Source organism: Petaurus breviceps, unplaced genomic scaffold (assembly GCF_028583685.1).
Source record: "Petaurus breviceps papuanus isolate PSGF00001 unplaced genomic scaffold, PetGlider_PUasm1.0 101, whole genome shotgun sequence".
Lineage (NCBI taxonomy): Eukaryota > Metazoa > Chordata > Mammalia > Diprotodontia > Petauridae > Petaurus > Petaurus breviceps.
The window spans coordinates 6,165,287-6,190,692 of record NW_027185575.1 but is presented as its reverse complement, the minus strand read 5'-3'; the positions used below and the strand labels follow the sequence as shown (position 1 = coordinate 6,190,692).

At 39.5% G+C, this 25,406-nt stretch overlaps 1 protein-coding gene across 1 annotated transcript in view; it reads right to left on the bottom strand.

Moving 5' to 3' along the window:
* LOC138160535 (piwi-like protein 1) overlaps positions 1-25,406 on the bottom strand; it is a 64,170-nt gene that overhangs the window by 4,706 nt on the left and 34,058 nt on the right. The window contains exons 13-18 of the mRNA XM_069087130.1: positions 21,900-21,972; positions 14,759-14,959; positions 14,221-14,324; positions 10,954-11,024; positions 10,483-10,645; positions 1,506-1,625 (exon numbers count right to left, since the gene is read on the bottom strand). Of these exons, the coding sequence (XP_068943231.1) occupies positions 1,506-1,625; positions 10,483-10,645; positions 10,954-11,024; positions 14,221-14,324; positions 14,759-14,959; positions 21,900-21,972 (732 nt within the window). The remainder of the gene's footprint in view (positions 1-1,505; positions 1,626-10,482; positions 10,646-10,953; positions 11,025-14,220; positions 14,325-14,758; positions 14,960-21,899; positions 21,973-25,406) is intronic.

The window sequence follows — 25,406 nt, the reverse complement described above, 5'->3', positions numbered from 1 at the left end:
ACAAGTCAGTCGACTAATTACACTGACTAATTACACATTTGGGACTGAATTCCATAACAGCAACAAATCATTTCCTGGCTAAGGGTAGTAGTGTATACCCAAAGACCCTGATGCTGAGGAGGCTGATGGATTTGCTTTAGCTCAGGAGGTGGGTAATCACTGGTAGAGTGTTCACACTAAGTCTGGCAACAAGACCATGAGCCCTTGAAGGCAGAGGGTTACCAGGTTGCCTAAGTAAGGATGCATGGACCAGCTAAAGTCGGAAAAATGGAGCTGGTTAAAGCTTCCATGCCAAGCAGTATTGAGATCAAGCCAAGTGACCACTGAATTTTGAGCCTGAACAAAATAGAGAATCTCAACCTCAAAAAAAAACCCCTCATAAAATAAGCAAACAAACAAAAACCCAAGCCATTTCCTATCTAATAACCAATTCCATCTTGCCTGTGTGCGTGTGTTTGTGTGTGTGTGTGTGGGGGGTGCTATTTGGTACTCACCATTTTTCAGCCCAATTCATCCTAAAGCAGCCTGCTGACAGCTAAACTAGTCATGGAAAGTTCTTGCAAGGACCATATCAGAAAAAGACATGAAGTCTTAAATCCATAAAGGATATTGCTTTCTAAATCTTCACTTTTATTTCCCTATCACCATCCTAGAGCAGGACTGTAAGGAAAGCTGAGCACCGAAGAAATGACACTTCAGAATTGTGGTGCTGCAGAAGACTGCTGAGAGTCCCTTGGACAGCTAGGAGATCAAATCAGTCAGTACTTAGAGACATTAACTCAGGCTATTCACTGGAAGGTCAGATTCTGAAGCTGAAACACTTTGGTCACATAATAAGAAGATGGGATTCAATGGAAAAGGCCCTGATGTTAGGAAAGACTGAAGGCAAAAGGAGAAGGGGAGTCAGCAAAGAATGAGATGGATAGAGAGTATCACAGAAACAACAAACATGAACTTGGAGAGACTGGAAAGAAGGGCCTGGCATGCTGTGGTCCATGGGGTCCCAAAGTGTCAGTCATGACTGAATGACTCATCAACAAATCCTGAATTACAGAAAGGAGGATTTTTTTTTAAATAGCCAGAGGAAATAAAATTGAAAAGACTGAAAGAAATAATACATTCCAAAGCCAAACAAAAGTGACGTTATCAGTAGGCTCAGATTATGCTCATATCCATTATGTGCATGGATAACAACTAGTTAAGAAAAAGATGCCAACACTTAAGAATTTCTCTAAAAGAAACATAAATTGGATTTCATTAGGTTTGAAAGAACAGATTAGTCTCGGTCAGTCACTTGGTCAAGTAGCATTTATTAAGGGCCTACTGTACCAGGCACTTTGCTAAACAGTGGGAAAGAACTTAAGAGTTTCACCTGCCCCAACTACAGAATCGGATAAGTCAGAATTTTACAAATATATTGAACACTAAGTAGCAGAAGCAGCCCTTTACTCCCCACTTTACTGTATCCCCAACCTTGGCTCCTGCATTTTTTTAATTGGACTTACCATTCTGGTCTGGTAACATCTACATCAATGACTGTCCCAGCACTTGGATTTATGAGGTATCCATCTTTCTCCACAAAAAATCTGGCATTCACTCTTTTTTTCACCACGATGATTACAAGTCTTGGGGTTAAAAGATAAGAGATGATACATTTCATTTACATGTCCGTGAAGTCATATCTTCAAAGTGTCTATAATTTCAAGGGAGTTGAGTCACTTGGAAAGTCTCATATGCCTCATTTAATAGAAAAAAAAAAACTATGTAAGACCTCACTCCCTGCTCCCACCCCCCAATGATAGGGAATATTTTGCCTTAGGGAACATCTGGATTCAAAAGGAACAAGTTTAAGACAGAATAGGCGAAAGGGTTACTAAAAAATTACTCCTGTAAAAGCAAGCAAACCATGTTGTAGATTTAGTAGATTGAAAATTCAGCAGGGTCACTAGGATTTGACAGTTAAAAGTACTAATACAATCCTTGGCTATACTGGGGAGTATTGTTCAGGCCAAGGGAGGTTATCGTCTCGCTGCTTTCTATCCACATCAGACATCTGAAATACTGCATTTAAGTCTGGGTGTAACGCATTAGGCAGGACTTTAGGAAACCAAAGGACAGTCAAGAAAAGGTCATCCAGGATAAGGGGGTGACTGGGGATCAGGCCATATGAAAATTGGTTGAAAGAACTAAGGTTGTTTAGGGTGCAGAAAAGAAAACTAAGTTGTAATGTTTTTTTCCTTCCCCTTTTAAGTAACTGAAATGCAATAGTGCAGAAAAGGGATTAGGCTGGTGTTATGGTAATGGGATTTGAAGATCTTCCAAGCCCCTTGAACTTCCTGACATAGCAGGAAGGGGTGGGACAAGAAGGAGCCAGAGCCACATAGGAGCCAGGCTGAAGCCAGCTAGGTGACTTGAAGGGGCAGCAACAGTGGCACAACTCTTTTTTTTTTTTTGAGCAAGCCTGAATTTCTGTTAAGGACTTCTGCTGAGGACTTCCAGGGATGGAACTTCTGGGGGAAAGGGGGAAGTGCCAGAGCTGCTGGGAGTGAGCTGTGTGAAGGTTGAGTAGTTACCATGAATGAGGAGAGGAGGATCTTTGCCTGAGGTAGCCTGTTCTGTTTTGAAGGCTTGAGAATGTGGGTGTTTACTGCATTAACTATGTGTGCCAACTCTGTGGCTACTGTGATGGCTTTGACTTTCTGGGTTTGGGACTCGGTTTTCTGGTATTTGAATAAATGTTCTAGCTATATCCACCATGTAGAGAGACTGTTACATTTTGTGATTAATAACCATATCAACACAATTATAGTTACCATAGGCATTGTGAATACTGCATTGTTGATACAGCTGGTTCTTCTTGGTCTCAAAAAATAATGGTTGGAAGTTGCAAAGAAACAGATTTGTAATTGGGATGGTAAAAAAGAAAGTAGTAGAGGAATAGATTAAAGTAAAAAAAATAATACTTGCTATCTTGACATTTTTTAAACAATTAAAGAAAATTTTAAATGGAAAAATGTGATCTCACTTTGATATAAGGGAAAATTTTCTAAGAATTGTAGCTATTCAAAGCAGAACAGACTGCTATGTAAGGTAGTGGGTTTTCCCCTGACATCTTCAAAGGAAGAATAAATGACTAAAAAGCAGTGATTTTGTATAAGGAATAATTTGTCAGGCATTTATTTGCAGGCAGGTAAGAAGCATTTATTTAATGTTTAATATATGCCAAGCACTTTTCTAAGTGCTGAAGATAAAAAAAAAGACAGTCTCTGACCTCAAGGAGCTAATATTCTACAGGGGAAAGACAATATACATAAGGGGGTTGAAAATGGGGAAGGAGAGTTGGTAATTAGGGGGATGGTGGCAAAGTCCAGAGAGTCAGCAGCATAGTCAGGAACTGAAAGAAGCATGGCTAGCTTGGCTGGGCCTATACATAAATTGGAGGCCCCCAGAGGGAACTCACCAATGAGAGAAAGGAATTGGAGAGATGTTCTAAAGTAGAAAAGCCTAAGGCACTGAGGAAAGATAGATATCTTGACAAGATACAGACTAAATGAGATTTCCCCTAGCTCTGACATGCTCTAATTCAGCCAAAATAAAGTTGGGGGAGGGGAATAAGGGACCTCATCCTATCAGAATCAACATCAAATTACAAAACTAACACTTAAGGTGTTGGGGTATGAAACTGTGGCAAAGAGAGGCTCCTGCTGGAGTTCCTTCTCTGTGGATTTCCTCTAATTCGTCTTGTTGCTATATTGTTTGTACACCACTGTTTGCAAGTTCTCTTCCTCAGTAGACTATAAGCAACTTGAGAGCAGGGATGGCTTTTTGCCCTTTTTTTTTTTGGTATCACTAGTGCTTAGCATACAGCAGGACATCCCTAGTGCCTGACGCATAGTAGGCACTTAGTAAATGTTTACTGACTGACTTCCATGACATGATGATACAAGGCCATGTAACATTCATGTTACATGTATTTAATGAGACATTCTCAGAGTACTCAGGGTTCTGACAAGTCATTTAGTACAACCCCTTTCTGAAAAGGAGTCTATTCTCCAGTATCTCTGACAGGGTGGGGAGGGGATGGTTATATTCAAGTGTTCCCAAGGAAGCTGCTTGGGAAAGTGAATAGATTTGATCTTTTTGGCCCCAGAGGTTAGAACCAAGAATAAGGGGTGGAAATTGCAAAGAGGTAAATTTTAAGTTCAAGGTCAGGAAAACTTCATTAAATGGCTGGCCCTCTATGTAGTGGGTTCCCGCTCTAGGGAGGTCTTCAAGCAAGTTGGATGGGCACTTACTGGGGAAGTTTTTGTCTCTGGGTTGGTTGGCTTAGATGACTTCTCAGGCCCCTTCTCATAGCAATCAGTGTATTGAAGGGCCGTAAGTTTATGATATTTGAGGATCGGCTGAAGGAAACAGGAATTTGTATATTGGGGTGAGGTGAGGATAGGAGTGGTGAAGGGTATGAAATAATAGCTTTCTTCAAGTGTTTGAAGGGCTATCATGCAGAAGAGGAGCTAGATTTTCTCATCTTGACCCCAGATGGCAGAATCAGAAAAAAGAAACAGATGAAGGTGATAAAGGGGGCAAATCTGGGCTTGAAGGAAGAAGAAATTCCAAACAACTGGAACTTCTCCAAAGGTAGCAAGCTGTTTTAGGAGATGGCAGTTTCCACCTCAGCAGAAATCTTGAAGCAAAGGCTAGATGACTATATGGTACAAGTAGGAGTTATTTAGGCAGCTACTGAGGTCCCTCCCAAGTCATAGCAACTGTCTCACTTAAGTCCCTCACTTTCTAGATAGGGAAACTATAACCTTAAGTGATTAAGTGCTTGGTCTAATGTCAAACATCTAATAGGTAACAAAGCTGGGATTTGAAACTCAGTTCTTCTGACCCCAAATTCAAGACTCCTTCTGCTCTTCTACATCAAATCTCAGAGCCAAGAGTAATAACAAAGGAGAGAAAGAGACTGCTTGCAGGGAGAGGGCAACTGGGTGATAAACCTTGGAAAGGGGGCAAAATCCTTATTTGGATTGTTCTGCCCCTTAAATAGAATGACCTTCAGGCTGGATCAGGGGGAAAAGCTGACAGAAAGTTACAAAAATGTTGAACACTAGTGGTCCTAGGATAAACTCCTAGCATTCTACTACATACTTCCTTCCTTGTTAATACTGATTTGATAATGACCACTCTTGCGTCATTCAATCAACTTGAGATACCTACATGTTTTACTGCCTGGTCCTCATCCTTCCATCTTGCCTACGATGACAGCACAAAATGCTTTGCTGACATTTAGTTATACTATGTATATGGCACTCTCCTACTCTGCCCACCTCAGAAGCCTTAAAAAAGTGATACAGGGATCATTTGACGTGACCTGTTTATTGTTTTGCTTTTGTTTTATGAATCCATGCTGTTATTGTGGGACCATCACTTCCTTTTCTAGATGCTCATAAACCATCTCTTCAATGCACTTTAGAATTTTTCCAAGAGATGAAGTCAAGATCATCAGGCTAGAATTTAATGATATCACTTGCTTCTCTTTAAAAAAAAAATGGAACATTTAACTACCTCTCATCCTGTGCGTTTCCCTCCCTAAAGATAAACAATGGTGGCTAAGTAACCATGTCAGCTGGTTTTTGAAGTATTCTGGAATGTAGTTCATCTAGGTCTGGTGACTTGAATTCACTAAGAACGGTCAGGTATTTTTACACTATTTCTTCACTTCTTGGATTTTAATTTCTATTTTTGTCCTGTCCTTTCTAGCCAGAAGATCATGTTCCTCACTAGGAAAAAATGGAAGAAAAGGTATTTCTCACCCCATCTGCCCCAATATGGGTCTTTTCTCTTTTTTAGTATCCTTGCCTTAGAACTTTTGACTACAGCCTTAGACAATCCTATTTGTTGCTACAGATCCTCACTTATTTGCCCTTATTTCTATCTTTAACATTTTTTTAAAATAAGCAATTGGGGTTAAATAACTTGCTCAAGGTAACACGGCCAGTTATTTCTGGGTGCGGTGCTAAATATCAGAGCCTGGATTCGATCCCAGGTCATCCCGACTCTGGGGCCGGTGCTCTTACTCACTGCGCTCTTTAACATTTTCTAAAAAATCTAATTTAGCTGATTATTCCCAAAATTATCCACATTGGTCCTTTTAGGTCACTTCTCATTTTCTTTGTCATCAAAAGAGCCTGTGTGTTCATAATTTCATTTCTGAGGGCCTCCTATTTGTCTCCTGTCAAAGATTTGGCCATAAGATCCTATCTATTCTGCTTTTGGAATTCTTCAAAATCTATGCTTTCAAAATTAAGGCATTCCAGGGGTTACTTGTGTGAATGGTGGCATAAAAATAGACCAACCAGGAAATGTATAATTGGAAGAGGATATGAACCAGTTATGACACAAGAGCAAAGGATAACAGATGGAAGGCACTCAGTGCCCAAAGAATGTGAAAAAACAGAAAGGAATGTCACATAGTACCACTATGGATATTTTATGATAAACAGATACAAATTATAAAAAAAGAGGAAGTATTGATGGCATTGAAGTTGTCCCCACATCTATCACATAACTGATATAATTTATTACTGATGTATTCCACAAAAAAGAAAGCTGGATGTAGTTTTAACCTGGCTTTGGCACTTCCTACCTCTCTGGTCCTCAGTTTTCTCATATGTAAAACGAGAAAGATGGACCAGATTACTTCTAAAGGTCCCTTGTTGTTCTAAAAATCATGATCCTATTACTTATAAAGTGGAACAGTCATCTTTCGAAGAATAAAATTAGCCATTAAGAGAAACAATAATTTACCAACTGCTTTGCTTTTGGCAGAAGCTCGGTTTCCAATGTCAGGATAATCGAGTCCTCTGAGCCCTCCTCACGACCATATCATCATTCCATAACCAGTTGTCACCTACTTCTAAGATTTCTGTTGCCTCCTGGTTGGGTAGTCTGAAGTTTTCCCCTATGATGCTGCTTGTGTTTCTCCTATTCATCCTTAGCAAAAACACTCTCTACAATACTTCTTTCTTTCTGGTTTCCTAATTTCCTTATACATACATTACACACACATACACACACACACACACACACACACAATGCAAAGTTGTCTCCACTAATAATCTCTGCCTGCTTATGTTCTATTTTTTTTTCTTTGAACTCCTAGTACCTAGCATAGTGATAAAGGCTTGTTGATTAAATACATCTAAATATGTAATGCCAACCTGCCTCTTACTTGGCCTGTTTTTTTTTTTTAAACAAGCAAAAATATATAACTTACAGTCCTATTCAAAGCACAAGACCCATCCTGTCAATGCCATTCAGTGGCATATCTAGGAAGTTGTGTTTGTCTCTTTCCATCCAGATTTGGAGTTAATTTTTTTCATTATCATTTCCATTCTTCAGGCATTTCTATATAAATGGGACTCCTTGGTTTGTTTGAAGTGGGGAAAATTTGGTTCTGCTCCTTCCCAAGCGGATGGAATCACTTTAAGTAATGAGCAAATTACAAACATAGCAATGTGTTAATGTTTTTTTAAAAAGTGCAAAGGTGAGTCTATGCCCAATCATCCATGTATGCACTGAGAAAGCATACCGAAGGACTGCTGACCACTGGCTGGTGAGACACTGGCTATATCTCTGGGGGCCTTTAAAACGCCAAGTCTGCCAACCCAGCTGGCAGGAGCTGAGGTACAGACAAGGCAGGGAGCAGCTTTGTGGCATGACCCCTATGCCTCTAATCAGGTGAAGAAGGATTGGTGGGGTTCCTGTCTCTCCTTCCTCCACTATAGTTTTGGGGTGGAGTTCCTACCCTATACAGATTCAAGAGAGAGCTAAACTTAGTCAAGAGCTGAGCTGCAGAGAAGAACAGACCTAGAAGGCCCAACTGTGACACTGCTCCAGAGGGAGAGGGGTGAGAACACCACTGGAGAAGGGACCACAGGGCCAGAGAGCCCCAGAGATGTGAACTGCCTCAGCCACACGGGCTTCCAACTCACACGTGGGCCTCACCATGAGAGTCCTATCAGTTTATGCCCATGCTTCTCACTAATGCTCTGTAGGTCTGCTCTAAGAGTCTGAAAGGGGGCAGGGGACACTTTGTAGCTACTGCTCTTACTATGCTGTTTGTTTTGAGCTCATTGTCTAGGACTAAGCTCATTGGTGAGAGTTCATATTTTCATAGTATAAACCCACAGGGTACCTTTGAGGGAGGAACCCCCCCTCTCAACGATACACTGGGCAAATGCAAGGCATCTCCTTTCTATTGCCATACTTCTTCCTACATTGTGCTAACTCATGTGAAATGCATTCCATCATTTCTATTATTTTAAGCTGTTGTCCTGAAATCCAGATCCCGTTTCTTTTTCTTAGACACTCATCTCTCTTGAGAAGACCTTTTCCTCAATCAGCAGCAGAAATATAAATAACAAATTGCACACACTGGGAAAACTTTCTCTCTCTGAACACTGGAGCTCACTTACATGGGTAGGAAACCTGCAGTCTCGAGGCCACATGTGACCTTCTAGGTCCTCAAGTGCAGCCCTTCGACTAAATCCAAACTTCACAGAACAAATTCCCTTAATAAAAGGATTTGTTCTGTAAAACTTGGGCTCAGTCAAAAGGCTGCACACAAGGACCTAGAAGGCCACATGTGGCTTTGAAGCCGCAGGTTCCTCACCCCTGCACTAAGCTATATAAGGGGAGAAAAGCCTCAGTTTCCCTACATTACACCTTGGAGTAAAACGAATCCACCAATCCTCTTGTGCTTAGATTTTTGTGCCGTGGGCTAAGAGGACAAATCTCATCTTTGTATCACGCTGCTTTTCCTTCAGGTATCTGGAGACCTGGCTCCTCAGTGGCCAGGGCACTGTGAGGCCTGAAGCACAGACCTCTCTATGTCCTTGGTCTAATTTAGTTGCTTTTCCCAGTGCCAATTCCAATTCCTCTGTAAGCACTTGTAGGGCAGTAATGTTAAGAGTTCAAATGTAATGGCTTTATAGTCCTTGATGGCAAAAAGAGGTTTTTATAAATATGAATCCAGAATTTTCCCATTTTGTCTGTCTGTGGTCCCTTTTCCAGTTTCATTCTTAAATGTCTTTGAGATGATTTCATTTAGTTGGGTCTCTTGCCAAACTTAAAAAAAATTTCCCTCCAGTTTTATGTAGCAATTCTAACTATCTACAGAGAGGAAAACTGGATAAAGAATGACTATTGTCCATAATATGAAGTACAATTTGATAGACAACCAATCAAATTTCTATATCCCTCCATTCTTCTAATATCCATCTATCTCTCTCTCTCTCTCTGTCTCTCTTTCTCTCTCTCTATCTATCTATCTCTCTCCATCTCTCTATCTATCTCTCTATCTTAGGCCTGTACAACCTGCAGCCTGCCATTTATGATCCTTGGGCTGCTTGTGATACACCAAAGGATTTTGGGTGGCCCACGAAAAATGGAGAGGAAAACATCCCTTGTATATAGAGGAAATCCTTTGGTGTGCCACAACTAACCTGTGGCTGCTTACAGCCCACAGGCTGTGCAGGTGGGATCTACACACATACACATACACATACACACACACACACATATCTGGGTCAGACGCTGCAAATGGATGTTGAGCTGTGTCCAGAACAATTCAGGAAGAAAGAGGGATAAATTAACTTTGACCTTGGTTCTTTTGAGGATTCTAAGCTTCTGCACGAAACTAAAACCCATTCAAAGAGGCATTCTTCTGATTACATTGCATGGATGGTTGCAAGACATTGAACACTATAGTCCTGAAAAATGAAGTTGCAGTTCCACCAAAAGGCAATGGAGAAGCATACACTAGCATGATTAAGCCACAACATATTAGAAACAACGAAGTAAAGAGGAGTTGTTTAAAGGATATTAGAGAAATACATAGCTCACAAAATTAAAAGAAAAGATGTCTGGGTCAGCGGGAGATAGTTGATGGGCAGTACACATGTTTGAGTGGCATCCATGCAATGTCAAGAGAACACAAAGAAGGCTCCCAGCAGATGTGGCGGGATCTCCTCAGGGAGACAAAGATGAGAACTGAATAGGACAGGTAGGTATGAATGGACTATAGTCTTTAATGTTGCAGGGAATAATCACATTGATGAGATAATTAATTCATTGGAATACTGGAGTATTATTTCCCTACCACCACAAGCCCTACCACCCATGCTAGACAAGATTCCTTTCCATGTAGTTCAGGAGTTCTTAACCATTTGGGGGTGTTATGGGCCCTTTGGGCAGTCTGGTGAAGTCTATGAATGGGCAAGAATAATTTTTAAATGCATAAAACAAACATGTAGGATTACAAAGGAAGTCAATTGCATTAAAGTAGAGACATAATCTTTCCCATCCCCTTAAGTCTCTCCCGTTGGGGGGCCTGAAGAGCGAAGACTAAGAACTTCTTTTAAAGATGAGAAATAATAGTTTGTTTCAATAATCACTTCATAATTCACATATACTTACTTGTAGGAATATTTAGGAAGAGAATTTAGGCATTTCAATATCTGAGGTATTTCATAATCCACCATAGTTTGAAGTTGACCATCTCCTACACCATCCCGATACACAAAAATAAACTTAGGTAATAAGCTTTGTTTACTGTTTTCCTTCCAGGCTTTTAATGCACCTGAAAAGATATCAAGAAAATTTAGAATTGTACTCTGAAAAAAGCATCCTTGGTTCCAATTTTGAGGCAACATTTGTCGATGTTGCTTGTGACATCATTCAATTAACTTTTCATTGCTTGCTATCTTGGGGAAGGGGGAGGGGAGGGAGGAAGGGAGAAAAAATTGGAACTCAAGATCTTATAAAAGTGAATGTTGAAAACTATCTTTACATGTAATGGGAAAAAATAAAATACTATTAAGTGAGGGGGAAAAGGAAATAAATTAATCTTTTATTGAGATATTTGTAATTAAGTACTGAGAAACTTACTTTCTAAGCAAATCCCGAGACCATCTAGAAACTCCTGCCCTGTGTCTTGGAAAAGACAGCAAGAATACCACCTGTTAAGAGGGAAAGAGTCAAATTCACATAAGCTTGATTTTCCTACAATATAACAATTATAATTATTATAATGCAACAATATTATATAACATTCCACATTATAATATAATAATGATGGTAATTATAAAGTAGCATTTATTTATATGGGACTTTAAGGTATATACATATACCATACAATAACTGTTTCTAGAAGACAAGATTGTATTTGGGGTTCCTATCTCACTGAAGAAGCTTAATGAAGGGTGGACACTAGGCTGTAAAATGGGTCTTTATGTCCCAACATCTATATAGCCCTACATCCATTTCTCCTGAGGCAGCTAGGTGGGGCAGTGGATACAGCATGGGACTTGGAGTCAGGAAGATTCATCTTCCTAAGCTCAAATCCAGCCTCAGACACTTATTAGCTCTCTGATTCTGGGGAAGTCACTTAACCCTGCTTGCCTCAGTTTCCTCATCTATAAAATGAGGTGGAGAAGGAAATGACAAATCACTTCAGTATCTTTGCCAAAAAACAAACAAACCCCAAAACACCAACTCAAAATGGGTCATAAAGCATTGGAAACGACTCAACAACTGTGTGTGTGTGTGTGTATAAAACTTTACTAGCTTTAAACTGCACTAAGACTTTTGGGAAAACACTACATTATCTCATTTGGTCTGTGTAATCATCCTGTGGAAGAAGTGCTATTAGTATTCCCATTTTACAGTCGTAACAATCTGCTTTTGCGGAAGCTCTGACATATCTGGAATGAGTGAAGTCTACAATTACCACTGAACACAAGCAACATCCTCGTTTGTGTTTCCATTCACTATTATTGCTTTCTGAGAAAAGAAAACACACAATACTATCCATATTTCTCTTTTTTATTATTTTAAACTTTAATATGCAATAAAAAAGAAACATTATAAACTTAAATACAAAAGAAAAAACATTGCCATGTGCACAGCAGAACATGAGAGAGGATTCAAAATATATAGGCAATAAGTTTCCACTTCAAGAAAGCCTACATAATAAATACTACACATTGTGTTCGGAGCTGTCCATCTTTGCTTTGCTTCCTTGTAAGTTTTCTTTTGTTCTCTGCCGTGCACTTTTTACTTTGTTTCTTTCCTTGCTCCTCAAGCCCCAAGAAAGTTACAATTAAGGAAAGATGTGTGTTTGTATATATAGATACACACACATACATATATACAACAATATACACACACACATATATATATATACACATATACTTAGATATCTATAATCATATTCACATATAGACATATACCTTCATATGCATTTATATGATTTGTTTGTCCTGTTTCTCTGAGGGTGGATGACATCTTCCTGTGTAAGTCCAAGTCTTTCCATATTTTTCTAAGTCCACCAACTCATCATTTCCTACACCACAGCAATATTCCAAGCTTGTACTGTCTACTTATTTTAAATAGTCTAAAATAGTATTAATTAATATGGCTGACAAATAGCAGTTTCCCTATTTTTCTTTCTTGATTAAATCTATTTTAGCTTTAACTTTGTCTGAGATCATGATTATTACTCCTGCTTGTTTTTCCTAATAAATTCTACTCCTGATCTTTAATTTATGTTTGTGTCTCTCTTATTTTGTGTTCCCTCCTGACCCCTCTACTTTCCTTCTACCCACTACCTTGCTCACCTATTGCTTAGCTTACCCCCTCTCTTATCCTCTTGCCCCACCCCTTGCCCTCTTGTTTCTATCTGAATTTAGAAGACTTTTATAGCGATATATATATACATACATATTCCTTTTTATCTCATTCTCATCAGTCTAGACACCCTTCTGTACTCCCCCCATCCTATTCCCTCACCTTCTTATTTCTTTATATATTTAGAAGACTTTTATTTCTCCTAAATGTATATATTGGTCTCACTTTAACCCAGATCTGATGTAAGTAGTTCTCTTTAAAAATTTCTCCCTTATCTTCTCCTCACTCCCTATCCCTGTAGCCTATTTCTTTCTCAATTCAGACTTTTATACCTTCCTAGATATCTATCTATCTATCTGTGTGTATATGTATGGTTCCCTCTTTAACCCATTCCTGATGAAAGCAGGGTTCCAGACCTACCAGCTCTCCTTCCCCATCTAATTCCTCTGTGTCAATCCTTCCTCTCCTGCCTCATTTGTATAAGATAATTACTCTTTTTACCCTTTTCCTAAATGGTTTTACTTTTTTAGAATCACATGATACTCAGGTCTACCCCAATCTTTCTTTTGTACTACCCAATTACTAATCACAATCTTAGACATATATTTTATATTCCCTCATATAAAAAGTAAACAGTCTGACCTTATTGAGTCCCTTGTAATTAGTCTTCGATGTGTACCTTATTTCTCTTGAATCTTGCATGTCAAATTTTCTATTGATTTCAAGCATTTTTTCCCATTCCTTTTCACCTTTCTGCTCTTCCCCTCCATTGTAACAGTTTTCTCTTACCTCTTTTATATGAGATAAATTACCCTAATCTATCTCTCCCTTTTTCCTTCTCCCAATATATTCCTGTCTCACCTCTTAATTTTATTTTTTAGATATCATCCCTTCATATTCAACTCATCCTGTGCCCTCTGTCTATGTATACATGTATATACATATGCACACCCTCACATATATATTTATACACACCTACACCCTTCTATATATACATATATATTCCCTTCAACTGACCTCATACTGAGAAAAGTCTTATGAGTTATAATTATCATTTTTCCATGTAGCAATGTTAATAAGTTCCTTATAGAAACACTTTTTAAAAAATAAAGTTTTTATTCAGATCTTTTGTTTTTTCACATAAACATAGTTTCCCCAGTAACCCTTCTCCTCACCTTCTCAGAGAGCCAGTCCATTTAACAAACAATATTTTGTTTAGAAAAAGAGGGGAAAAATTAGCATAACTGATCAATACCTCAAATAAGTTTGAAAATATACAAAATGGATAACACTTGTGGACTTCTCACCTCTGTAAATGGGTATGATAGGAATGCCAATGAAGATACTTTCAGTGAAACTTTCATTTTCAAGTGAAATAAGGAGAGAGATCTAGGTCACCAAAAAAATCTCTTTAATCTTGCCTTTTTGACTTTCAGGTCTCTAGAATCCCCTTGGTCTTTGCGTCAAACAGAACTCAAACTAAAAATGTTTGTAAAATTCACTTTATATCTACCAAGTCCTACTCACTTAGTCAAGGATGTATCCAGGCTAGCAACAAATCCTGCGACTGATTTATGTCCTGATGTGACTTCGTGAAAACAATCAATACCAATAAACATAGCATCTGTGAACTAAAATGGAAAAAGGTATATAGTCAAAAACACAAGAAAAAAATACATGGAAAAGTCAAGAAATTTTCTTAAAAATCTATTAATGCAAATCTTGAACGAACCATGATTGGAGGTCTTAAGAAAGGTTTTCTCAATTATCACATGAGCATAAATATTTATCACAGAGCATAAGTAAGAACAGAGTGGCCTACCATGTTACCTGGTAGTCATGCACTATATTAATGCTTGACAGAAAGACCATCTACTTAGTTGGTTTGCGTCGGTAGGGCATTCACTTCTATCTGAATTTCTAGGTTTTCAGAAGAAAATTCCTAAATTCCATCAATACTATGGCTCAGAAGTATTAAAATTTCTAAACATGCCCAAACTACAACCAATAACACCAATTTATAAATATTTACAAAAAAGAGACATTCCAATAAAGTACAACTTACAGGGATGGAAACCTTCCAAAGGTGCCCTCCAATCTTACAATTCATTTGCAGAGCCAGTCTGGTGACAACTGCCAGAAGGACCTGGCGCTTCTTTAAGGTTTCGGCTACTATGCACTGACTTGGAACTGGGCGAATTGTGCACAGGTATTTTTTTATAGCATCATACTTTTCTTTTCTATTATTGGGCAGCAGACAAACAGCCTTAAAAACAAAAGACAATTCCCATCACAAAGAATCATTCATTCAACAAGTAGGTATTTGGTTTCTATTGTATACAAGGCATCGTGCAATGAATGCACTGGAAAGAGGCAGGAAGGTGAAACGAAGACTATGACCTGCCTTTGAAGGGCTTAGGTTCCACAGGAAAAACACCAAATTGCAATAGATATGTGAATATGATGTAATTTGACTGGAGGGAACATATAATGACTAGAAAGATCAGAGAAGGCTTCCAGGAGAAAGTTGAACCTGAGGTAGACTTCTAAGGAAGTTAAGGAATTTAGGGAGTAGAAATAAGAAGAGAATGTAATGCAGGCATGAAAGATGACTTGTGCAAAGACTTGAAGGCAGAAATAGAATGCAATGAGTAGAGGTGGTAAAGAATTGATGAGAAAGGGGCAGCTAGGTGTCACAGTGAATAGAGCACCAGCCTTGGAATCAGGAGGACCTGAGTTCAAATCCAGCCTCAGATACTTAATACTTACCAGTGGTGTGATCTTGGGCAAGTTACTTAACCCCAATTGCCCTGCCTTCCCCCCTCCAAAAAGCGAAAAAACAAAAAGGAAAAAAAAAAGAATTGATGAGAAGGAAGATGGCATCCACAAGAGAAATAGGGAAGATTGGAGAAAGATGAGTTTCAGAGGGCAAGAAAATGAGTTATTAACACAAAACTAGCCATGTGACCCTGGGCAAGTCACTTAACCCCAACTGCCCTCCAAAATAGAAAATGAGTTATTTTAGACTTGATTGAGTTTGAGATGTCTATGAGATACACCCATTTGGAAATGTCTAACAATTGTGGCTCAGGAAAGAGATGAGAGCTGGATATATCACTCTGAGAGTAATCAGCATACAGATAATCTCACTCATGGAAGATGATGATTCAACAAGTCTTTTTGAATTTGATTCCTTCCATGTGTTAGGTACTGTGCTAGGTCCTGGGAATAAAGACAAAAGCAAAATAAGTCCTTTCTTTAAGGAGCTTATTGGGAAGTCCAACATGTACCTGTAATTATATATAATTATATATAAAAGACATAAAATTAATTCAAGATAAAAGAGTATGCAAAGACAAGGGGACTCAGGACAGAGCCTTGGAGTACATCTATGATTAGAAGCCAGGGCATGGATAACCATCTAGCAAAGGAGAACCAAGTAGCAAGAAAAGCAGGAGAAATGAGCATTAGAAAAACTGAAGGGCAAAAGAAATCCCAGGAAAGTGCCAAATGCTACAAAGAAGACAAGAAGGATGAGGATTGGGGAAAGGACATTGGATTGCGCAATTAAGAAACCACTGGTAACCTCAGTGAGAGCAATTCCAGTTGAGTCATAGCCCACAAGCCCCAATGAGAGGGGAGAAGTTTGTGGGAGAAAAAGTAGAATTGAGGAGCTCTGCTGGAAAAGGGAAGGACTATGGATAGCAATAAGGACAATAACAACATTTACATAGCACTTTAGAATTTGCAAAGGATTTTAAAAACATTTATCCTCAAGCCAACCCAGTGAGGGCGGTATTATTATTATCCCTGAGGCAGTTGAAGCCTTGCCCCCCTCTAGTGCTTAGCACAGCATAGGGGCTCAATAAATAGTTATTAACTGATTGAGACCGAGGCCAAGTGACTTGCCAAGATCAAACTGCTAGCAAATGTCTAAGGCTACCTTTGAATTTAGGTCTCCCTGTTTCCAGATTTAGTGCACTGCCCAAATATGTTAAGATTTGTTTGAGGGGACTGTATGAGTAAACAGAAGTTTTTATTCCTGGAAGCTATATCTCAATTAAAATAGTCCAATATGATGTTAGCTTTTTTGGTTGCCATATTGTATTTCACTCATGTTGACCGTGTAGTCTGCTAAAACTCCTTGACTGCTAGTGCCATTCTTCTGAGATTACCTCTCATTTACTATCATCTCCTTTCTCCTTAATTATCTTGGGCATCACCTCCTTTTTGGTCACTTGCATTTTGTACTTGGAAGTGCAAATAATATTGTTTTTTTCTCCTTGGCAGAGAAAACTGAAATAGCATAACAACAGCCCAGCTCTGCCTTCTATCAGATGTCAACTATCAGCTAACACTTGGGTTATATAGTCTCATCTACTCTGGAGAGAGGATCTAGTCTTTCTTTGTTAATTATCCCCAAGATACCTAAAAACATACCCTCCCCACTCCCTGCAATTTTTTGTTGTCCTTAGTTCCCCTCCATATCTTTAGTTCATGCCAATCTTAATATTCCTGACCCAGTCTCTAAAGGACTGTTCCATGCTCTAGTCATCTGTTGTTTCCTGGCTTTTCTTCTATCTTCTGTCCCATTTCACTAGAGAGCTCCCTGTGCATCCAAATAGGTCTCTTCCACCAGCTTCCACTTTTCCGTCTAATTGGAATTGTTTCCCTTTGTGTCCTCAGAATTTCATTCTTGAGCATCTCTCATTCCATTTGAGATGATATCCCCCAAGGAATTCTAGGCCATGAGAGCCTACCTCTCCTTCTGTACTTTCTGAAATCTGTTTTCTTAAAGTTTAACATGCAAGTCAGACTATATCAAGCTTTCCTTTCTTCTATCACAAAATCTAGGAGTAAAGGTCATTCCCCCTCTCCTCTCCAAGTTTCCATCACTTCTACCTCAACACTTCTTACATTCTTACAGGACCAGGCCATATCTTGTATTCAACTTCCATTACTTGCCCTTGCTTCCATCTTCTTTGCATGTGTTTTTAATATCTATAACTTAATAAATATCCTGTGTATTCTCAATCTCCTTAGGCAACTCTTACTTTTCTCTAAATTTCATTCTCAAAATTCAGGATACAAATTGTCTTTTGACTTCAAGGTCAAGTACTCTGTAACACTATGATGCCTTCAAATATCTGAAGTATTGTCACACAGAAAAATGGCTTAACTTATTTTTGCCAGGCTCAAGACTATAGAACTAGGCACAACAAGTAGAAATTAGAAAGTCAATTTCCAGTTTAATGCAAAAAAAAAAAACCAAAACTTCCACCAAAGTCTTACCATAATGGCTCATTTTGGCATGGAAGTGGCCTTGGATTTTTCTATAGCTAAATTATATACAGCATTGACATATCCTGAGATAAATGGCTTCAAGGAGGGGGACTTACAATGGAAGATGTCTATAAGCTAAAGATCAGACTAGGAAAATTCAGAGAAGCCCATCACTAATTTGGCTACAGGGCAATGGAATTTTGAACACAGCACTTCTCAAAGACCATCTACCAAAGAACAGAAAGGTTAAGACAGTTAAAGGCTATATGATACTAGTGTTGACAAAACCAGAGATCCTAGATTTGTAAAGAAAAGAACTTCAAACTATGAGGTCTCCCTGAAAGTAAAAAGGTCTGCCTCTGGAGTTAAGGGAGTCTCTATAGTGAATATTTGAATAGAGGCTATTTTGTCCTACTTTTCAATGATCATACAATCAACAGGTGGAGTTGGCAGAGACCATGGAAGTCATCTAGTCCGGCCCTCATGTGTTTTTTTGGTTTTTTTTTATTAAGCAATCAGGGTTAAGTAACTTGCTCAAGGTTACATGGCCAGTTATTTCTGGGTGTGGTGCTGAGTGTCTGAGCCCGGGATTCGATCTCCAGGTCGTCCCAACACTGGAGCCGGTGCTCTTACTCGCTGAGCCACCTGGCCGCCCCTAAGCAATTGGGGTTAAGTAACTTGCTCAAGGTTACACGGCCAGGTGTTTCTGGGTGGGTGCTAAGTGTCTGAGCCCCGGACTCGATCTCCAGGTCTTCTCAACACTGGAGCCGGTGCTCTTACTCGCTGTGCTACCTGGCCGCCCCGGGCCCTCATGTTTTACAGATGAGGAAGTGAGACCCAAAAAAGCTTTATGACTTGACCAGGATCACAGATGGAATGGCAGAATGAGTACTCAAAGCCAGGTCTTCTGACTCCAAATACAGCCCTGTCTCCTTTACACCATATAACCTCTTAGATTACAGGAGGAAGTCTTGTTCAGATTTTATTCAATAACTTAAGAGTCCCTTCCATTCCCCCAGAATCATCCCAAGATAAAAATTACCCAAGGGTTCATTAAGTACTACTGTCAATCACCAAATTAACAATGCAGAGATATTATCTACAAAATTTTATTATACTCAGAGCCCAGGCTCATCTGCATTTAAAAAAAAAAAGTCAGAAAGCACAGGGCATCAGCTTTAGCAAACTACAGAGAATTCTATATAGAATATGAATATGTAAGCAACAAAGAGAAATAGAATTTTACAGAAAGCAGGAGGGGAAAAAAGACATATATGTCTGGAAACAAGTGACAAAAAGGGGAAGAGAAAGATACCTTTCAGCTAATCAAAACAGGAATTATGGCTTCTTTCCTTGCCTTCATTCTGCATATGTTGTGACCTTCAGGCTTTCAAGAACAATCTCTGGAAGCTCAAAATAGAGACTGGGCAATGTGTTCTTATCATAGTGGCAGCAAGAGGCCTGGGCCAGAACTCTGCTGCCATAGTCCCCACTTTGGTCTAAGATCACACAAGATCCAACCACATTCTTGTATATTCTATTGTTTCCTTCTTGAAATATTTATGTATAAGTTATCTGGAAGACATTTCCACAGGCAAATACAAGTATTGGGAAGCACGAATTACCACAATAAAGAAAAATTAATACAATAATGATTGTATTATAGCACACAAAGTTTTCAAAACTGCCTTGATCCAGACTCTTCTTGGCAACAAACCCCCAATGTCCTAGTTAAATATCCTTTCAAGTTTAATTTCTTTGGGGGGGGGGAGTCAAGATGGTGGAGTAGAAACAGGACTTCCTTGGGGCTCTGGCTTCCCCCTCCTCTAATTCATGTAAAAAGTGACTCTGAACAAACTTTAGAGCTACAGATTCCATAAAATGACACAGAGACGCTAACCCCCCACTGAGGACAGCCGGGCAGCCTGGCAGCCCGGCAGGAAGTGGCCAGCGCAGCGTTCTGGGAGCCAACACGGAAGTTTAGCCTCAGGGTGGGCCTGACCAGCCACTGGCTGGAGGGACTTCAGATCACTAATAGCTGTGACGGTTTCCAGAATTATCAACCCACAGATGCTAAGGACAAAGTGAGAGGTCAGTGCAGTGTGGACTTTGGGACCCAGTAGTTGGGAGTGTGTCAGCTTTTGCCCCCAGGGAGAGAAGCTGCTGAGGGCTGCAGCGCAGATGACACCTGTGGTGGCCTCAGCATCTGGCCTGCAGAGTATAGGGGGACCAGTCTGAGGGGTGATCTCTTGCTTTAAATTGCTTGGATCTGGATTGCAGTATAGGGTAGAGGTCCTTGGGTGTGTGACCAGCTTGCCAGAGCAGGTAGAGGCTTCAGAGAGAGCACCCAACTAACACCTCAGGCAGCTGAGAAAACCCCAGCATTTGGGACAAAGCTCCCCTGACTGGTGGCAGAGTCCTACTGTGGCAAAAAGCCCAAAAGTCAAGTAATTGAGGGCAAACCTCAACCCTGTGTTTGGGAAGCAGTTCAAATAGCAGCTAACATGGCATTGAGGTCCTACTCCAGAACAACAACCTATAAGTATGTATCAGTATGAGGCCGAAAATGGAAAGTCTTAAATCCTATACTATAGTAAAATTGGAATCTTGTATGTGGAAGAGATACTAGGAGTTTATCTATTTCAATTTCCTAAACAAAACTCTGAGTCAATCTGCCAAATCACCCACAATGGTTTTCATGGTGCTGCCTCAAGACCTGCAGCAAATAGAAGCTAATGGTTAAATAAAGAGCAATGTTGTATAGTTCAAAAATGTGCTAGACTTGAAATCAGGTGAGACATGTATTCAAATCTCACCTCTGGCACTTACTAGCTAGGTGAGTGTTCAAGTCACCTGATTTTTCTGAGTTCCATTTCTCTCTCTCTTTTTTTAAAATACTGTTTCCAGTTATGAAGCATATATTGGGTATAACACCTGTTGAATTTACCTGGCAGGGTGGTTAGAGGAAATCAGATAAATAGTTTTTTAAATGCCCAAGGGCAGCATCAATGTCAACTAGTGCTGTTACTGTGAACCAGCCAATTATACAGTTGAATAAATTTTTTAAAAGTTGGCCTCCCTGGCCTCCTGATCCTAATTTGGCCCTGTGGAATTCAATTACATATAACAAACCTTCACAAAGTACCCAGCCTCATACTAGACATCAGGAGAGATACAAAATTTTAATAAAATAAGGTTTCTGTCCACACAGACTCAATCTATTGGGATGATTATAAAGAATTCATATGTGAGGCATTATTTAAGTTATGGCTAAAAACAGAAAGGCAAAGAAGGTTGCTTTACATGGGAGTTACGATCCTTACAGACTGAGGTTGGAAGGGGAAACATCAGTGAGAAGGTAGCATTTTAGTTGAACCCAGAAGGACAGGCAGAGATTCAATAGCATATGCAAAGGGCACAAAAGGAACAAAGTACATGGTATGTTTGGAAGAATACATGAAGATACGATAAGGATAGGAAGGTAAAAGGATACCAGATTAGAAGGTCTTCTCCAAACCTGACATTCTATCTCCTGTTTTCTAGTATTTACCCAAGCCATCTCCCATTCCGGGAATGATCTCCATCTTTGTGTCCCTGTCTTTCAGAATCCAGCACCATTCTTCAAATGTCACTTCCTTTACAAAGTCTTCCCTCATTCCTTCAGCTGTTAGTTCACTCTCCCTCAACTCGCATGCACGACTATGGTATAGCCTTCTCCTCCAACCTCTCCCAACACACCTCTACCAGAAAACACAGGCTCAGCGAAGGCATTACCATTTTTGTTTTTGCATCCGCAGCGGGTCATTCTTCAGTCTCTGAGTACAAAGTCGTAGGAGGGCAGCTGAGTGGAAACTGCTCTGTCGTCAGTTGGAAACAAAGAACCACATTTTTGCTATTTCAGAAGTGAATGAGCGGCTACTTACAATCTGAGTCTGTGGTGTAACATTGTCCTTCAAGACTTTAAGATACTCTTCCGTTTTATCTTGTACTGGACACCTAGGGAGGGAATAAATACACTCTCATTACAATCAGAAACGGGTAGCCAGTTCAAGTTACATAATTCACACGAGTTTAAAAAGGTTTCATATAGAGGAACTCAGCACATTAAATCCAAATAAAAGAAGGCAATAAAAAGGTATTAAGAACAAACATTCAAATAGTAAAAAGGGACCCAGAATGGCAAAAATATTTGTTAAAACTTGTTAACAAGGGGCAGCCAGGTGGAGTATGAGCACCGGCTCCAGTGTCGGGATGACCTGGGGGATCAAATCTGGGCTCAGATACTTAGCACCACACCCAGAAATAACTGGCTGTGTAACCTTGAGCAAGTTACTTAACCCCAATTGCTTAAAACAACAACAACAAAAAAAAAAAACTTGTTAACAGAAAGGAGGGGAAAAGAAACCTTCCAATTTCTTACCAGGTTTGTCTGCAAATATATATTCAGAACTTTTTTTCCTTTCAAATCTCTTCCCTTCACATCAGCACACAACTCACAGATTTTTATCATTTATATTTACATTTATGTGCCACTTTCAGATATTTTTGTTCTAATAGAAGGAACTATTTCCCCATCCTTCTTAACAAATAAAATGTTGCTCCTATATACTATGGCAGAGGAGGCATAATCCTGGCGACCTAGTACTCCAGTCCTGTCTCAACCAGATTAAAATCTGATTGGAAAAATTTTAACAATATAAATAAAAATACAATCCAACCTAGAGTGTTAATTTGTGGATTTCTAAGTGAATATTGAATTTGAAATCACTGATCTAGGGAATAGTTTTCTTATTATTAGCCTTTAGTCAAAAGGAACAAAGTTTGACTTACTGAAGGGCCATAACCTACCAAAGGTTATGTAGCAACAGGCATTATAATTAACTGGAAACTGGATCTTTTTCTCAGTACTTCTATTTAATCAGAATCTGGATATTTACTGAGAAAGAAATTATCTGTAAATCACTAGCCTATAGATTTTACATTTGGAGTTTCTTTTTAATTCTCAGGATCAAAGTTTAAGGCCTCTGTCAAATAAAATTTTTTTTCTCCATATGCTTGTAGCGAGTATTCCCCTGCATGTTGGAAGCAGACAGTGTAATGTCAGGGCTGGTCATAGTATCTGAACTCCAGTTCAGGTCTACTGACTCCCAGTTCTGAGACTAGTAATATGACCCTTGTCAAGTCATTGAAGTTATAATTTTCTTCCCTTTAAAATGGGCATAATATGTGCCTTGCTTGCCAATCAGGGATGCTATGAAGAAGGTACCTTATACATTTTTGAGTGCTACAGGAATGTTCATCCTTATCAAAGTCAATTAATAGAAGTTTCTTCCTGAGGTCCAAGAACTGAAATTCCCTGTATATATGCTTTTTAAAAACTTGGTTTTAATCTTGAGTGTGTTCACGTGACCACCATGAATGGTATTTTCTTGGGGCATTGGTTCACTTACATTGTCACATAGGTAAAAATCCAGGCAAGGAGTTTAAATAAACCTGGAGGTCAAGATTTGAGTTGACCACCAGATGGGGATTCATTCAGGATAAGCCTATCAGCTACAGGACCTGATAGAGAGAAAGGGACTCAGGGTAAAGAGATCTATATCTAGATACATATATACATATACATATGTGTATGCATGTATGTGAATTTATGTATATATATATGTGTGTGAATATATTTTATGTATGCATATACACACATTTGGAAACGGTCAATGTGAGAAACTGTTTAACTTGACTGTGAAAGTCATATATGTGTGTGCATATACATATACATGACACATATATGTGTATATATCTATATCTATGGGGATATATGTATATATGTGTCTGTTCATTGTTTGGATTGACTATGAAAATTTATAATAAGAGTTTTGTTCTGCTTTATTGGGGGGGGAGAGAACAGATAAATCTTCATGAAAATAAAAAAAATTGCATTTTTAAAAAGGTAGCTCTCTCTCCCCTATGCTCCATTCCTTTCCCCCTTCTCTTTATCTCCCTCATCTCCCATCATCCTGTGTCTACTTCCTCTTCTCCCCTCTCACTCTCCCTCTCTCTCCTCCAGTGCCCATCTTGCTCCCATCTACCTCCTCTTCCTCCTTCTCACTGTTAACCCTCTCCTCCCTTAACCCATTCTCTCCACCTCTCCCTCTTGGATGTTCTGAACAAATGACCACACACCCTCTGTACAAATGAAAAGAGAGAAGAGACTTTCACTTTCCTTTCTTAGGAAAAAGTAAAGTGCAAGTAATAATGATTACAACTGTCCACCCCCAATCACAGATCCAGTCATGAGAAGGATTCAAAGCAGCTCCCAGCCTTTATTAGATTTTAGACTACAGACACTGACACATCTTTTCCTTACATCCCCTGTTATGGGTATCCTTAGGTCCCATGACTCCTGGTTCTTCTCTTGCAACCCAGAGATCCAACTGAGGGCAAGAGGTCACAAAGTACAGAAATTATCCTTTATCCTGTCCTCTCAAAGACACAAAGGAGAGCACCCAAGCCCAAGAAGACTCTACCCGCAAGGCTCCAGCCAAGAAGGTCAAGAAACTGAAGACTGTCCAAACTAAACTAGTGATGACATTTAAGTCCAAAACCAAGTTTAGCACCAAAAGAATCCACCAAGAAGTGACCCTAAGATCCTTCCTCTTGGACCCTCCTTTCTGTTTTTCTTTTGTAACAAGTATAAAAGTCAAATTTACTGAGTTCAGAATCTCAGATGGTTTGTGGCTACTGAAGTGAAGAAAGAAGAGCTGGCAGATGTTGAGGCAAGAACAGGCACAAAAATCACCTAAGGGTCCACATCTGGGCACAGGAAAATGAAATGACCAATTTATGGCTACAGATGCAAGGGAAAGATGTGTTCCCAGTTTTAAGTCTAACGAAGGAGATATTTCAAAATGCAAATGCTTAAACTAAGCTGCCACTTACACAGCAGAGTCTCAGAATATCCTCAGAATCAGTCTAGGAGGAAAGGAGGAGAAAGAGGGAGAGGTGAGAAGGGAGAGAAGGAAGGAAGAAAGGAAAAAAGAGAGGGAGGGAGAAAAGGAAAGGGCAAGGAAAGAAGGAAGGAAGGAAAGAAGGGAAGAAGAGAGGAAGGGAGGTAGGGAGGAAGTAAGGAAGAAAGGGAAGGTGGGAAGGAAGGAGGAAAGGGAAGGAGCTAGAAAAGGATGGGTGGATTTCCCTGGGGTTACAAAACAATTATGTTTTAGAAAACACATGCTTACCAAAGTGGATGTCATTTGTGGCTGAGCTGTCTCAGTAAGGATAGACTGACTTGATACATTGACTTCTTTGATTCTCACAACCCTGGGGGGCATGTGTTATGATTTTACATAATGAGGAAACTGAGACAGACAGAAGTTAACTAACTTGCCCAGGGTCACACAGCTAAGTAGGTGTCTGAACAGAATTTGAACTCGGTT